This window comes from Hipposideros armiger, unplaced genomic scaffold (assembly GCF_001890085.2).
Source record: "Hipposideros armiger isolate ML-2016 unplaced genomic scaffold, ASM189008v1 scaffold_680, whole genome shotgun sequence".
Classification (NCBI taxonomy): domain Eukaryota; kingdom Metazoa; phylum Chordata; class Mammalia; order Chiroptera; family Hipposideridae; genus Hipposideros; species Hipposideros armiger.
This window is the reverse complement of record NW_017732030.1, coordinates 406,893-424,812: the sequence shown is the minus strand read 5'-3', so window position 1 is coordinate 424,812 and position 17,920 is coordinate 406,893. Positions and strand designations below refer to the sequence as shown.

The window sequence follows — 17,920 nt, the reverse complement described above, 5'->3', positions numbered from 1 at the left end:
CTGGAGGAATGTCTGTCTTAAAATATGTTTATTCCAGAATTGGTTTTAGTTTTCTTTTCCCTGAACTAAATTTCAATATTGAATACTTGGTCTAAGAAAAATGACAAGTAACCATAAAATTCCTACCTTGAGGAGTTTTAAAAGGTATCTACTTAATGATTTTTCCAGAAATGCTCTCTGTATAGAAGGGTTGTAACTTGCCAGTGATTCCACAGCCACTGCGCCTTTCACTTGGACATTAAGCTGTTTCCTCTTAAAAAGATCCACCAGAGGAGGGATGGCTCCTTCCATAGCCACTGCGTTCTGAATCTCCTTATTGTCCCGTGCAACCTCAGCTATTGTCACGGAAGACACAGCCTTCAACACATCTGCACATGAGTTAAAGCAGCAGCTAATTAAATCTTTTCAAAGGACAGAATATGAAAGTACAGCATATCATTAATTCCCATATTATGCAATCAAATTTATAGTTTATAGAAAATAAAGAAAAATAGAAAAATAAAACTGTCTAGATTCTCACCACCCAAACACAACAAAACATTTCACTTAATCTCACCCACTGTTTTTTATAAATATAAATTTAGATAGTGTTATAGACATAGTTAATATAGCATTATAAACACAATGTCTTGCATTTTAATTTACCAATATAAAACTTTCTGATTTTTTTAGGAACATCAGTTATCTTCTAAATATTCCATTAATGGGTGTATCACATTTCCTTAGTCACATTAAAAAAACATATATGCATGTATATATATATATATATATATATATATGTTTGTATATATATGTTGTTTTCAACTTTTGACTGTTTTAAACAATGCTTAGGAGAAATGTTGGCACACAAGGTATTTCCTTCCTGTGTATTTTTCACCCTTAGTATAGAGTCCCAGAAATTACCGGAGTACCTTAATCCATCTCAGAAAATTCTTTTCAGAAATGACAATAGTATCTTACCCTTTCATAATCAGAGTATGAGAGTATCAATGTTATTATATCTTTTAAAGTACAGGTATTATCATTAAGCAGAAATACATAAATTTTGCTAATTTGATAGGCAAAAATTGGCATCTCATTTTATTTTGTGTTTTTCTAGTTACTGGTGAGTCTAAACATTTTCATACATTTTCATGTTTATTAACCAGTTGCATTTATTTTCTTTAAAACACATAAAGTTGATAGAGTAAGTCAGAACACTCCCCCAAGATTTAGCAATAATTGATTTTTTTGCCCACAGTAATCTTTACCATGATGTTTGGAAAATGTTAAGTTTTCCAAATTTACAACTCCCTTCACATTTACCAGTTAGCTATAAAGAAGCACTCTCCCTATTTTTTTATTTATTTCCTTGTTTATCCAACTATTAAGATGAGCTCTTGGATTTCTATTTTTTTCAATGAGTTATATCCATTAATTTCTTTATTTGTATCAATACTCAAATTGTCCAATATTTGGTAATTGTCCAAGATTGTTCAACTTGAAGATCTAGAGAGAGCTCCTTCAATTTGGCCTCTGTATCCTTTAGCTATACCTCCATCATTTTTTTTTTAGCATTTTCTTACTTTCTGTCACAATATGATGTTTCAGACTTACCACATACTTGTTCTGCCCCAGCCCTGAAATCAACCATTTCTCCAAGAAGCTCTAGTTCCTTTTAATGAGGAGCAGTATTCAGAAATCAAGACCTTGGTACTAAGTGTGCCCATTGCTCCTGGAGTACCATTGCTTCTAGATTCTCTTAGCAGACAAGTGTAGGAAAACATATATATTTCCAATTTTCCAATTCCAATCCAAACTCGCAGGATTTTTTATTACCTTCCCACATTCTCTCTCCGTGTGTGCACAGTGAGAGCCCAATAATATCGAGACATTTATTCATTTGTTCAGTCCTACAATACTTACAACAGATTCAGAGCTGTTTCACCCATATCACTATGAAATACAAATCCACTAGAAGAATTCAAGATATGTTTACAGTTCGGTTATTTTCTTTCTCTCCTTGACAGGCTATACAGTAAAGCACTGTATTCAAAAGTTACTTGTATTCATTTCTTTTTATTTTTTAATCTAGTTATGTAATTCATTTGAAATACAACTGTGCTCATTTGTTTCCGTTTGTATTCAATTTTAGTTTCCTCCTTGTAGCCTTGTAGATTTAATGTTTTTTTTAATATGTAAGACATTAATATGTTTCCAAAAGTCAAAACTGTACTAAAAACTGTTTTTGGATTCAAGAAGTCAGACTCTCTAAATATAGCATTTGTTCTTTAATAGATTATTTATTCAGGTTAATTATCTCTCTGTGAAGGCCTTATTGTTCATATTTGCTGTGTGAAAAAAGCCGCAGACCAAGAACAGAAGCTTGAGGAACTCCAAGTTGGGTGGAAGAAACCTAAATGTGGAGGCAGTCTTTATCTAAAGCTCTTGGGACCAGAATTCTAAAGTTTTCAGATTTTAGGAGGTCATGAGTACATATAAACCTATTTCTGCAGTGAAAAATGTGTAAATAGTCATTCTAAGAAGAATGAGGTGCTCTTGAAGTTTTGCTTAGATAGTTTGGAGTTGAAAGCCTTTGGTATGCTTTCTGTTACATATTTGAGTTTCCATGATGGTGTCAGATAAACCTTTGTTAATAACACAGAGCAGGACAATTGTGTGTTATTGAAAAGAAGAAATCGGAAGCATTGTAGGAATGAAAACGCATGCATACACATACATATGTGGAAAGAATGAAACAAGCAGCTAAAGATGGGTGAAGCAAAGGCCCAAAACAAACCAAACTCAGCAAAAGTTGAGGAAGCCCTGGAGAAAGGGGTTCAGACTAAGGAGATGTTAACAAATCCACAGTCTCAAGAAACTGCAAGTGAATCTACTTTGGGGCCATTTTACCTTAATGCATGAAATTTTAGAGTGGCTCTGAATGGTTAAGAAGATATTGGAATTAATAAAATTCCTTTGTGATCTGCCACAACTTAACAGCCCAGCTAACATCCTAGGCAATTATTTGTTAAAGCACTAAAATTATAAATGTAGCATTTATAAATTGTAAAAATGGAGAGAAAAAATAATTATAATTTTTTTCAAAATTATCTTCCTTGGTGTGAGGACATAATAGATTACAGTATTATATAAATTATTTAAATTTAGGTTTCAGATAAGGCGAGGGCTCCAAAAAGAAATGATTCCAATATTTTATTTCTATAGCTTTTTTTTCATGAATTCATTTATTGTTTATTTATTCAAAATGCCCCTACAATTTGTGCTTTGTTCAAGCATCTGAGGTTAGGAAGATGAAAGAGGATAGGGAAAACCTAGTCCCTGTCTTTAAATTTTAATCAAGGAGATAAAACACAAAGAAAGATCAAAATAAAGAGTAATTATAAACAAGTAAAGACTCTATAGTTAAAATATGCATAAAAGTTCTCTCTCTCTAATGTTGTTCTTAAATGGTGAAATAGAGCATAGTTAGTGATAGAAGGAAACTTACAGCAGGTGACCTTGGGGATTTGTAATGAAGGGAAAAGGGAAAGGACTTTCAAATAATTTCACTACATGGTAGCAGTTCTTAGAAAATGATAATTGCTTAAATTTGAGGTTCTGAAGTAAAAGAAAGCCCTCTGCAATAATCCTATTATCCATAGCATTGTCTTACATTATGACCAATATGTTTCTTCTGTATTTATTCCTAGAGAACTAGAACAGAAAGATGATAAGCTGAACAGGAAGAAAAATGGACAAGCTTTTCCCCAATATTTTATCCCCTCAAACCTGAAGATTAAACTGTTATGTGTATGTTCACTGTAATGAGAGGATTCTTACAGAACCTAAGAGACCATTTGCAGTGGCTGCAGAAACTCCCTCCTAGGTTCTGGTGTTCTTGGTACTGATATGCACTTCAGGGTCTGACAATTAGCCTAATGACTGGATGAACTTGAATTGTGATATCAAATATTAACAGCAAATCTGAAGACTTAACTGCAACTTGAATAATAGCTTCCAGTGATCAAAATGTTATTCACACAAGGACACATCTACTGGAGTCCCTGGGCCTACTAACTGCATTATCTAATTGAATATTTTTTAAAAACTATGGCTTTGAGAGTCAAATCCTTTTATAAACCCAGCAGTTTAAATTTAAGTGTCCCAGATATTTAGGTTATATTACATGTGTCTAGATTCATTCTAAGATAAATCCAGGACATCTGTTCATAGAGGACATTTCCAAACCTGTGCTTGCTTCATGTAATATATCTGGTCGCTTTAAAATAATACATAAACAGAGGCTCACCTGAATCAGAACTCAGAAAAGTGATAAGATATTGGATGCCTTTATGGTTTCTCACTGCTCTTTGATTGCTTTCATTTCCGATACATAATACCCGTATACAGTGCATTACATTTACTAGCACATTTTCTATGTCTAACTTTAAGAGATTTATCAGAGATCGGATTCCATCCTAAACATAAACAAAAAAAATTAATTACAATTGACTTTATTTGAGATGTATGCAATTTTTATTTAGAAATAAAAGTCTATAATCTTGCTGTAAATACTTGCTTATTTAAGAGAGAACAATTGCCCATAAACAAATGTGTCTACTGACGTGGTATTAGGTGAAAGTTAATACAACTTTGAGAATATCGTATGCTTTAATATTAGGGTAAATAAATAGTCTATACATTTTAAAATAGCCTCCTCTATACCAAGATAAATTGAGGCTCCAAGTTCACTGTAACATTTAATAAATATCTAAAAAGTATAGCAACTGAGTAAGAGCAATTGAATACAGCGCCCATTTGGAAATATTTGCCATTGTAGACATTGCACTCATAATAAGTAGTTATATTTGTGTAACATAAAATTTTATTTTTAAATGTGAATATAATTTCCTAATTTTAAATGGAGCTAAGATGGCATTTCTCTCTACTAACAGAAGTAATGCAAAAGTATTAAGGAAGATAAGAAACAGAAATATAACCTCGTTTTCAATAAAGCTCAGAGACATCTATGATGTTGAACCATAATAAATGTGTATGAGTTGTCAATAAGGATGAGAGAGATCTCCCATGGCCACTGGCCACAGGATATGCTGGCAGAATAGTTTTCTAAAATGAGTGGCTGTATCTTGAGGGGCAGAAAAGAAACACACAATTTCCTGTCTGGAACAACAGGAATTGGTATGAGGTTGGCAACAGGCTCTTTTCTGGACCAACGGCATAAAGTTTTGAAAAGCAAGAAAAGCAAGGATGAACCAACAATGTATGTTTGGAAGAAGTAGTCTATTGGTGAGGTAAAAAGGAAGAGATAGACTTCACATTGTGGAAAAAAGGGAACCTACATTGTGAGGTACCCTTTACCAGTCTCTGTGGGCTAGGGAAAGGTAAAGCTGAAAGACTCATGAACACAACCCTATGGCATAAGTCATATTCTTGCTAGCCTAGAACATGGGCCTGGCCCTTTCCCACATATACTTCTTGCAAATAGTTGAGCCAGAAAGAATGTAATTCAAAGATGAGTAATGATCAAAAACTGGAACAGGATCTATTCAAATAAAATTTAAAAAAAAACTATGAAAAACTTATGATGGATAAAGAATGCTCCTCAGAACAATATTGCCACAAAATAGATAAAGTAGCCAAAAGTGGTATATTATTATCAATGAAAAAAAAATGAAGCAATCACCTCTATAAAACAAGAGTGCACATGAGAGACCCCAGAGCTCAGGGACGATTTTTTGAGACAGGGGAAGATTAAACAAGAGCTGGTAAACCTCAGAAAATATGTGGAAAGATATAAAAGCCAAATTGCAATGCACACAAAAATAATTCCAAAAGGTTTGGCCAGATATTTTTGTTGAGAAACAGTTCTCCTTGGGCCTCTTGCACACCTATCTGTATTGTATGAGTATATCAAGATTGTAACAGCTCTTTCACCTGGGCCATTCTTCAGGATTTTTATGTGACTAGCAATCTTGTAAGGTATGGTAACATCTCCCCTCCAGACAAAGAACAGGCTTGCTTACTGATTGCTAACAAAGTGATAGGTTTCTTCAGCTCAAGGTTCCTCAGATGTGACACAAACCCAATGTGTGGGTAGCATCCATCTGGGCCCATTGTGTCACCATGTGAGACTTGGGGACAGGGGAGCCGGGAACCTCAGCTGAAGCTCATGCCCTCTGCTATGCTTGCTCTGGTACAATCTTGCTCTTGCTTTTTGGGGCACTCATGGGATTGGGGGCAGGTTTGCTCTTTGCTGTCCTCACCGAGACTGGGCTTCTTCTCTGAGAGTTTTGCCACTGCATAATAACATGGGGATGTATCTTTCTAGCTTCTAGATAAGGGAATTACTGTTAGTCAAAATAATGTTCTGTGAAAAGAACTTACATATTTGGCAATAACATCCTTGTTTTCAAGTTGAGCAATGTCATATAGAATGACAGCACAGCGAGAGAGTAGTTCTGGTTCATCAGAAGCCAGTAGGTTGATCAGAGCTGGAATGCCTCCTGCCTCTACTATAGCATGCACTACACTTGCATGGGTTGAGATATTGCTCAATAACCCAACTGTTTTGCACAGTAATTTTATTTTGGAAATTTTTAATAGATTGATTAGGGCAGGAATGGTGCCTGTAATGAAGAGATCAAGAAAAAGTATGAGTTATTCATAACCATCTGTACTCAGTTTATCATGATAGGATTTAAATAATGTTTGTGGCTATTGCCATATAAACAATTAGACAATAATTCTATAAAATATTTATAAAATTATCACTTGAAACTACATGAATGCACTTTTCTGTCCTGTCTATGGTATAGGGAGCTCTCATTATTCATACATGTGGTTTTCACACAGCACACAATCATACATTTCATATTGGTAACCCTAAACCACCTTTGAAACACTGAATTTTTGCTAAGATTATTGACAAATTCTTCAAGCTATCATATGGTAGAGTTCATTTTGTTTATTGCATCAAATTTGTGTGGCAGTGTTTGTGTAGTTATTTGGACATTTTATTATATTTTACCCATATTTTATACAAGCAACTGAAAAATAAAGAGCTGAATCTAATAAAAAGCAACCTTGGCCTCATTGATTACAATTGGGTCAAAGATGAAATCAGTGGGCATGATGAAAACAGAAAATCTGGCTTCAGCTGGATGCTTGTTGTATCACTTCAATGTGAAAGAAAAGAGCACAATATGGGGCACACAGAAAATGCTAGAAAATATAATGGGTATAATTAGGGCTTTATTTATTTGTATATCTGCAATGTACTCTCCCTCATGACTTATTTAACTGTGGTTCACTTATTGGACATAGAGCTTTTGTACATGTTTTTAGAGACACATTAAGGGATGACCTATGATAATTTTTTCACTCATTCATTCATTCAACAAATATTTAAGGAGTATTTCATGTGTTTTCAATATTCATATTAGAGTTAGTGGCTACCATATTGGACAGTGAAGATAGAATATTTCCATCATTTCATAAAGTTATATTGGACAGTACTGTTATCAAAACAACCCAGGAACCATTTTATTAGTGAGGAAATTAGACTAAGAGACAAGAAGCAATTAGCCTAGTTTCTAAACAGAGCTACTTACAAACCCAGGTCTGCTGCTACAAACCACAAACACTATTTTTAATTTAAAAAATAAATTGTGTAAATACAGAATAGAGATCATTTCTGAATGAAAGTAGTAAATATAAGAAGTATTTTTTTCATTTAATTTCATTTTTAAGTTTGCAAATTTTTAGAGAAACGGGATTTATATAGTTTTTTTATCTTGTGGGAAATAAAATACAAAGTCAAATAAAGGAAGTAATCTTAGAAAAAAGAAAAAATAGAAATTTAAAGTCAACTAAACAGTTTCCTCCACAAAAATAGATTTTAAAGTGATTAGCGGAATATAATAGAACTCTGCATAAAACAGCATAAGCAAAAGATAGTTAATAAATTTCACAGCACCTGCATCCAAAATATATCGCCAGTATTCATCCTTTGCTAAGCAAATTACTTCTAAGGACATGATGGCCATCATCCTTCGTTTATAGCTTTCACACTGCAACATTTCTGGTAAGTATTCAACAGAAAAATACATGTAATTTACACAAAGGAATGGAACGATTGATTCTGTTTCTGTACAGGCCGAGTGAAGCCACGAGTTAAGACCATCACCACCAACTGCACTCATTCAGTTCCCTCTGCGTGTGGCCTTCTGTGAGATGCTAAACATATTGCATATGCCCATGATCTCTGAGGTTTATAATCTATATAATTAGTACAGAAAATCCAAACATTCTTTCTCTTTGGTCTGAATGTCTTAGATTGGCTGATCCCGTGGTTCAAATTCACTTGGAAAACAGTACACCTCAATGGCCTGAAATCAGTTGTTGAATAAAATTTGAACATGGGTGTTCAAGGATGGCACAGTGTAAACTACATTATTGTCAATAAAAATGTAATGTCCATTAAATCACATTGAGGCTTTATATATTTCCTGAGCTTGAGGAAGAATGAATTTATATTCCAGAAAGGCAATAATACAAATGTACATGCTTCCAAACAACGTCTATGATGCAAGAAAAAAAAACCACAGAGAAGAGGCCTTGCCTCATCTTTCTTTACCCAGCCCCTATAATAACCAATCTGGCCCTAATTCCTACCTTGGCTAGATCACTCCACGGCTCTCTCTTTTAAAATTCAGCTTCTACTTTAAGAGCTAATTCTGAGACTTATAATAAACTCTGACTATTCTTCTTTTACTCACAGTGGAAATGGAAAGTGTAAAGAGGGAGAGCTATTCCAGAACTCAATGCAGAGCAACAGCGGCCAGATGCTCACTGGTTATTGTTGTGTTTACATCATTATCAGGACGTCCCAACAACGGCTGTGGGAAGGAATGGCTGTTGGGAATTTTTTTGTGCCATTAGGCTATTCCTGTTGGGAATACTATTCTACTATTGAGGTATTTCAAATGTATTAGTCCATTAAAAGTAACAGGATGGTTTTCTTAGTTGCTCTTAAAAAGACTAAGATATAATTATATAGATGCACACGTATATACACATTCAAAACACTTTCCAGTATCTCTTGGGGCCGATATAATTGGAATGTGTTCCCAGGACCCAGTAAATTTCAAAATCAGGTATTGAGCCAATTTTGAAACCAATTTTTCAGACTTCTTGAATCAGTAGAATGGGGTTGAAAATCATAAATGTATCTTTTCCCATCCTAAAGTGGGTTGTTGGGAACAATATCCATTCTCATCTCTAATTTGTTTCATTTTTTTGCTTTAGTTTTTATTTTATTAAAGTAATACTTGCTCATAATTCAGATTTAAATGTTCCTAAAAGGCCTGTAACAAAATATAGTGGTTCCTTGCCTCACCCTCTCCGCTCTTCTGAGTTTCTCTCTCCAGATATAACCACAGTGGACTCAGTCTCTATACCTTCTGTGATTTACATATCTACATATCTCTAAATATTTATGCACACAGTTACTTTTTGCTATATCAATTGTAGACATCGATTGACTTCGTGTTATGGTAAATAAACTAGTTCTTTCAACACCTCCCCATTATGATGCCTATACAGATAGTACTCACAGCTAACCATTGCAGTGCACTACAATTGTGTCTACTTTCTTACTTTTGTTTTTCCTGGAGGTAATCATTTTCTTATTTTATTTCATCTGCTTAGATTTCTTTGTACCTATTGGTAATTCCTCCCACATTTTCCCTTTGACTTGGGGGCACAGTTTCCATTCTGGGACTTCCCTTTGCTGTCATCTTTGAAATTCTCTTTGCTTTTCTCTTGAGTCAGACTCCCTGTTTCCTGTTTATTGGGGAGAATGCCCACCTTAGTATCTTTAGGTCTTCCCTGGTAAGCCCTGCAGACAGCACTCCTGGCTGACACTGCCAGTGCCTGAGCCAATGAGGATTTATGGTGCGAGTCTCAGAAAGTCTCCGTTTTCCCACTGTTGGCTCAGAATGATTTCTCTGGTCGGCTAAGTCCTAAGACTTGCCTATCTTTTCCAATATTTTATTTTATTCCTTCTCTATCTGTTCCTGTTTTCTCTTGAATGCTTGTTCACTGCTCCTGCTATTGGTGTTATTTTTATTCAATTGCCATGTAATTTTAGTGGGGTCTTGGGAAGGAGTAAAACTAGATGTGTGCATTCAATTGGCCTAGTAACCCTTACCCTTATAATATCTCTGACTAGACTGAATACATATTTGGACAAAAAAATCTTGAACAGAATATTTTACAAAACATTTACCAGAGTGTGGGAAAAAATATTACTGAATCTGTCTCCCAAATTAGGAAGTGAGGAATAAATTGGAGGAAATCTTTTCCACTCAGAATTTAATTTCTTCCCTCTTTCTTTTTTTTTTTTTTAAGTGCCTTTTTTCATGAAGAAGATGATGGTTGGACTTTTGTAGAAAGTTGGAAAATAAAAATAAATATAATTATGTAAAATGTAGTTCGGGGTATTTATCTTTGATTTTAATTCAGAAATAAAACTACACAAGCAAAAATATAGTTCAGTGATGTTTGTATTTCTGGTTTTAATTAAAAAATGTTTATTTCATGATTTTTAAATGTTTAAAATATAATGCATGTATTACTGCATTTTATTTGCTCTACTTCAGAGTATCAATAATTAAACTACATAACAGAACATGTATTTATAAAGTGATTACGTGTTATATACTCACCTACCAAAGTTTTCCAAACTGGGAGCTCAGGAATATTTATCTCTATTATATACTTGAGAACCTCTGTGTGAAAGGTTAGCACGGATAAGTGAATTATATTATTTCCTTTAATATCTGTTTTTCTCCAGTTAGCACCAAGAGAAAATAGGTACTTTATAGTATCCAGTGCTCCTGAAGTGGCAGCAAGTAAAAGTGGAGTACAGTGATTCCTAAAAATCAAGAAACACATTATAATAATTGAGCGCACATATTATAGCACATACAAATTTACTGATTAAAAACTATCCAAATTGCTCTTGGAGGAAGTCTGATTTATATCATCACCTTCTCTTTCTTACATGTTATTGTTGTTTATAGTCCACATGTAACTCGATCTGCTTCCCCTGCCTTGGCTGTCCTTAGTTTTTGCCCCCACACCCTTTTAATTTGTTCAGAAGTTGATAATGCACAAAGTTCTTAGAGCACACCATTTCATCTCATCCTTACAACCATTCTATGAGTGAAGGAAAAAGCAAGGCAAGTATTATCAGCTCATTTTATAAATGATGAAACCGAGGCTCAGGTAGTATTGCAACCCATTTCTTTATACTTCATGTCCAGTTCTCAAATCCCAGCTTCCTCATCGTGGTAGAAACTAACAGTTTCCCTTAAAAACCCATTATCTGCTTTTTTAGAGGGTGAAGCTCTTCTAGTTGGGCACATGACTATCCAGCCAAATGTGACATTTCCAGCTTCCCTTATGGGTAGGTATGGCTGCCAGACTAAGTTTGGCCAATGTGATATTCATACAAGTTACCTGGACAGCTCCCTAAAGAGAAAAGGAGTACACAGTTCTTTTTCCTTTCTTTCTTCTCATGGCTAGAATATAGGTATAATAATGAAAGCAGAAGTTGCCATTTTGTACCAACTATGGAAACAACATCAGCAGCAGCAACAAGAGGAAGTCTGGGTCCTTCTCATTGTCAAGCCATTATGCCGGCCCTCAACCATGAACCCAGACTTCATGAAAAAGAACCACATTTCTCTAATGTAAACTAAATATTTGGGAGGTATCTCTGTCATGGCAGCTTCAATTGCATCTTAACTAACAGATCTAGTGGCTAGCAGTGTGACCCTAAGCAAGCTGGGTTCCTTTCTTCATCTGGGAAAGGACAAGGATAAGAGCCATCAGCTGACAGTGCTGGTGGAAGAGGTGAATGAGGAGCTCAGCAGTCTGCAAGCACAGTTTCCTCTCTCCTCTCACCACATGACACTGCCTCAGACATTATTATTGTTTTGAGTCATTTTACGCGTGCCTTCCTGGCTTCCTGAAACTCCTTTCTCTTCCTGCCTGTTCTTGAACTCTCACCTCTATCCAGCTGGCCCCAAGCCTCTCCTCTAGTTCTGGGCCCTGGGGAAACCCTTGCCCTTTATGAGTAAACATCTTTTCACTTTCTCCCTTTCCTAGTCTAAAAAATAGACTGGTCTCCTGTTGCTTTCTTTCTCCTACTCAATGGCAGGAACAAAGATGACTTTCACTTCTAACACCATCACACTGATTCTCCTCATTTTAAAAAATACATTATCAGATTATATTACCCTGTCCAGTTACATATGCCATTGCCCTTGGCCTAGGTGGGTCCTCTCCCACATCCTAGCTCATGCGTTGCCTCACCAACATGCCCCTCCTCTTGTGAGTTACTTCAATATCCATGCTAATTACCTTCTGTGTTCTGATCCCTCGGTTCCTTGTCATACCTTTATTTGTGCTCCATAGTCATGCACACATGCCAGCGTGGCCACACTCATTAATTCCACAGAGGAGATCTCACCCATGGTAACTGGCCTGTCCTTTGCTTCTTCCTTATGTCCACAGGTAGCTTCTTATTTTTTACCTCTGATGTCCAATTGTTTGACCTTTTACAATCCACCCAGTCTTTTAGCCCCCTTGAGTCCAAAGACACATTGTCAAAATGACAGAACCAGGAGCTGACCTCAGGCCTCCACACACATTCCATGGCTCTTTCCAGGATCTGTTAGTTGGACCATCTATTAGCCAGAGACCCTGGTTTCCTGAAAGCTTTCTCCACATGCATCTCTGCCCTAACCTAGAAGGAGGATTAATTTCTTCACACTGAGTGATAATGAACAGGTTATTGGAAGACCCAGAAATATCTGAATGAAGCTATGCCTAAATCATGTTCAGAGATTCCAAACAATAACCTGGTCTTTTGATCACCAGCAAGAATCTACCCTCGGGAGAAATTATGCCTCCACCCAAAATGTTGGGCCTCAATTAAATAGTGAAATAGAAGACTGTTTGGGATGTGTTGCTATTTCAAAGTTATCTTCTTCTTTTTAATGTGTTTTTATTCTGGATACCACTAGATATTTCTCCTGTTATCCAAGGTCTATTCGCTTTGGTCTGGAGCCCTTGGACTGCCTCCCGATTGTGTAGGTTCCAATTTAGAGGACCTTTCTCTTCCTAGTGTCAGCTTCTTCCAGGGCACTAAGTAGTTAACCTGATAAACTAGTCTGTAGAGCCATACCATTGGGAAAAGGCTATGACAAACTTCCTAGGGCTTACTTCTTTTTTTTTTTTTTTAAAGTTTTATTGGGGAATTGGGGGAGGGGTCAGTGTTAGGGAATCTGGGAAGGGGAACAGACAAGTTGCTGTCCTTTTGTTCTTCAGTCTAGTTGTCTAGAAGGATGACTCTTCACTGGCCCATGTTGGCTTACTTCTTATTCTTCCAGACAACATGCATAGGCAAATAGTTCTGTCTTTAAAGTTCTAAAGATAAGTGGTAGGAGAAGAAGATGGTATCTAGAAATGACAGCAGAGTAAGCCTTACACAGCCTTTCAAATCAATCACACCAACCATTTCCTTTAGTGCCAGTGCTTGAGGAAAGCCATGAAAGCAGCAATGCATATTTTCACAAATGCTTAATAACTTACTCAGCTGTTGCCTCGGCTTCGAGCAAACTGGGATCCTTCCTACAAAGAATAATGATGATGCAGATATTGTCATAGAAAGCGGCAAAGTGAATGGGCATCCAGCCTCTTTTTTCAGAAAGCATGTAATCAGCTTTGAAACAGAGTAGACAGATGGCTGTTTCTAATGAGCAAGCCTGTGCGGCCAGGTGTAGAGGCGTTGGACCTAAAATGCATAGACAATTACCTCAGTGGTCAAAAATCTAACATTCCTAAACACATGCCTTTTTGATATCCAGTCAGAGCACTAAAAGGATTAATGTAGATAATTCTATATTTCTTTATTTAACTTGTGATGTCTGACCATTAAAAATCAATACTTCTTTATAAGGTAAGAATAAGTAACATTGAAAATATTAGTTATTTCGAAAATGAAGTCAATATGTTAGTCTTGTGATAAAATAAGCTATTTCTTGTTTAAATTATTTTCCATCTGATTCAAATGTTTTGTAGTAGGAGATAAGAACCTTTGAAAAAAAAATTTCCTCGAAAGGCTTCTATGTCAGTAAATCTGGTAAAATTCTCATTTTACTGATTTCCCAACAGTAAATTGACCACTTCTTCCTCTTTAAAATAGTTTCTGTCCTTGGCTTTTGTGACATCATGCTTTTTTCTCCTACCACTCTGGCTATTCCTTTGCAGTCTCCTTTGGGACCATCTCATTGTCCTGATGCCCAAATGAGTTTTAAGGCTCTGTCTTCGTCCTTTTTATCCTCTCAGTGGCTTCACTTACCACCTATACGTTGATGACTTCCAAGATTATGTCTCTAGATCTTCTCCCACCTCAAAATCTGTATTTCCACATCTCACTAGGCATTTCCACACACCGCCTCAAACTTAACATATTCAAAACTGAACTTCTACCTCTCCCTCCAAACCCGGTCCTCTTTCACTGCTCCCTAAACCAGTGAAGGCTATCATCATTCAGCCAGTTCTACAAAATAGAAACCTGAAAGACTCCTTGGCACTCCCTCTCATTTCATCTCCATAACCAGTCCATCACCAATTCTAAATATCTCTAGAACTTATCTTACTGACACCACCACCCTACTCCAAGCCATACTCCTCCCAACTGATATCCCCATCTTGTTCTTGCCCTTCCCCAATCCATTTTTTTTTTCCAAATGTAAATCTGATCTTTTTACCTCCTTGCTTAAAACTCTTCAGTGGCTTCTCAAGGCCATCTGATCACGAACACAGGAAAATGATTCACTGATTCCAACTTAACTTGAACCACCAGCTACCCACATAAACACTACACTACCCAAATAAACACAACATGTACACCTTCCTCTCTTCATTTGGGTTTTCAGATGTAGGGTGACCGACCACATATCCCACGTTGCCCAGAAAAGTATCGGTTTATGCCTATTGCCTCAGCACAAAGACTGATGGTGCCGCTTCCATCCTCATGTCACCCTCATTTGGAGGATGAATTATCCAGTCACCCCGGGCTAGTCTTGCTGTTTGAAAGCTTCCTTCTCCCAAACAACACTTCCCTGACCAGGGTCAAGCTAACTTCTATTCATTTCTGAAAAAAAAAAGCAGAAATAAATTTTTCTCCCAGCTCAGAAGCTTCCAATGGCCTCCTGTCTGCCTTAGCTGTCTAAGCTTTATGTCATAGCCTTGATAATCTATAACACTCGTCCCATATCTATCTGTTTAAAGCTATTGCTAAGTTGTTCCTATTTCTGGTCTAGCATCTAAGGAGCTTAAAAGTCACCACTTCATTCTAACGGCAAGTAAAAAGCTGAACAAACTGAAAACTCAACAATTCTTAGACTGTGCAGAGAAGTGAGGTTAGAGAGCAAAAATGCTGCCTCCAAATTGGAGAGATAGACAGGCAGGTTCGGAGAATCACGACTTACTGAAGCAGAAACCCAAGAGCAGAAATCCCCACAGCAACCAGCGCTGGGAAGGAACACCTGAACTATAATTGAGAAATTGCTGGCAGCTCAGTGTGGACCTGTCTTGAGAGTTTAAAACTCCAGGGAGACCCAGTCAGAGGTCTGAGTTTTACCTCCAGAAGTGCCACCAGGTCCTCACAGTGAATATCAGAGAAACACCCCCTTTTGCTTCTGGCAAGGGAGGGGAAAGGAACCATTTTGAAACACACCAGAGCACGCTCTCTGTTTTTCTTACCAAGGCCTGCCCTCAGGAAAAACTATTTTACCAGAGCCTAACCTGTTGGGGTATTATCAGAGCCTAACTGGCTTGGGCGAGGGAAATAGCCAGCTTCAGCCCCCTCCAGCCATCCTGACCCACCTAAGGTGGGGGAGAAGCCTGACAAGCACATGTGAAGTTCAGCATCCAGGAGCACAGGCTCCCCAAAAGACTAGACCTAATCATAAGACTTTAGAATATGTTGGCTCATTTCAATCAAAGAGAAGGCAGTAGGCTGTTCTCAGCCAAAGAAACATCAAAATGACCTAAAAAGTTTTGTTTGTTTGTTTTTTTAAACCATGCCAGCCTCCCCACTGACCCTCTCCTTCTCATCTCTACCTCCCTCCAAACAGTATTTCAGCCCAATCTAGGGGAAGAAGTACTCTTCTTATATTCCCCTCTAATGACTTTACAGTGCGCTTAACAGACATGCAGACTCTTGGCTCCCACCCAGGCCCCTCTGACTCAGATTCTGTATTTTAAAAAGATTCCTGGCTGATTCCTAGGTACTTGAAAATTTATCCCAGAACAGTGGAATAAAGTGCTCCCCTCCCAGGTCCCCACCACACACACATCTGCAACGTCTGATGACATTTTTGCTTTTGTCACCACTGGGGTGGGGGTTGGTACGGCATTCAGTGGGTAGAGGCAGGGGACACTACTAAACACTCTACGGTGTACAAGACAGCCCCCCACAGCAAAGGGTTATGCAGCTCACAATATCAACAGCGTTGAGGAGAGGAATGCTCCAAAGACATACTAGAGTCACAGAAGTTCAGAGGGGTTTGTGTAGTCTGAAGAAACTATTCCCTGGTTGTGAACACTGGCCTAGAGAATAACTGTTCTTTGGGAACCTGAAAGCCATATTTATCTCCTTTTTCTCTGAGTTTCTATAGTATATCCCTGTATGTTAGTTATGCCAGTGATTGTCAAATGCTACCCTGCATTCATCCATTCATTTGACAACTAGGTCCTGAGCACCTACTAATGCCAGGCTTTCTCCTAGGCACTGGGGTACCATGGCCATGTACACCAAACCTTTGCTCTTTATGGAGCTGATAGTCAAGTGAGCAAGACACAATAAACAAGTTAATATATTAATACATAGTGGCCATCGTGATGCTTAGAGAAGAGAAAGAAAACAAAAGATAGAGACAGAGAGAGAGCAATCACGCAGGAAGTGCACTATTGTTACTCAACTGCAAATCCTTATAGCCTCAGTGGGGCTGATGATTAACTTCCTTTCCCCCCTGCAGGCCCACTCACCTCCCTTTACCACCCGCCCTGGGCTCTGCCTGGCAGGTTTAGCAACCCCTGTCCTTGGGCTCCTTATCAGTATCTGCCAATGGGGAACCCTGGAGGAGGAAGGAGAATGAGGTCAGGATGCTGATTCTCTCTGAAAGGTTCCCTCTCCGAGGTCATTTCAGGTTAGCTGTGCTCCTCCACCACTGTAAGGTGGCTACTTTGAATAACTACTGCCCTTCCCTTACAAAATGCAGGTCTTTGTAAATGGTTTCTTTAAAAATAAACCTTCCTTTTTTTTGCATGTGTCAGTCCAATTTTCCCAGCACCATTTATTAAATAGGCTATCCTTACCCCATTGTAACTTCTTGCAAACTGGACCACCTCCTTACGCCACTTACAAGAACAAACTCAAAATGGATTAAAGACTTAAATATAAGACCTGAGACCATAAAACTCATAGAAGAAAGTATAGGGTCTAAATTTGCAGACATTACCCTGAGCAATATTTTTACTGATACATCCCCGCGTGCTAGGGAAGTAAAAGAAAAACTGAACATATGGGACTACATCAAACTTAAAAGTTTTTTCACAACAAAAGAAACCATCAATAAACAAAAAGGAAGCCTACTGAATGGGAGAAGATATTTGTTAATGATATATCTGATAAGGGATTAATATCCCAAATATATAAAATGCTCATGCAACTCAACACCAAAAAAACAAACAACCAAATTAAAAAATGGGCAGAGGATATGAAGAGACGTTTCTCCAAAGAGGACATACAGATGGCCAACAGGCATATGAAAAAATG

General features: G+C 37.3%; 1 protein-coding gene across 1 annotated transcript in view; it reads right to left on the bottom strand.

Annotated features, from left to right (window-relative positions):
* ANKAR (ankyrin and armadillo repeat containing) overlaps nucleotides 1-17,920 on the bottom strand; it is a 52,844-nt gene that overhangs the window by 16,189 nt on the left and 18,735 nt on the right. The window contains exons 9-14 of the mRNA XM_019626498.1: nucleotides 13,666-13,867; nucleotides 10,731-10,939; nucleotides 7,979-8,083; nucleotides 6,388-6,629; nucleotides 4,292-4,460; nucleotides 127-368 (exon numbers count right to left, since the gene is read on the bottom strand). Of these exons, the coding sequence (XP_019482043.1) occupies nucleotides 127-368; nucleotides 4,292-4,460; nucleotides 6,388-6,629; nucleotides 7,979-8,083; nucleotides 10,731-10,939; nucleotides 13,666-13,867 (1,169 nt within the window). The remainder of the gene's footprint in view (nucleotides 1-126; nucleotides 369-4,291; nucleotides 4,461-6,387; nucleotides 6,630-7,978; nucleotides 8,084-10,730; nucleotides 10,940-13,665; nucleotides 13,868-17,920) is intronic.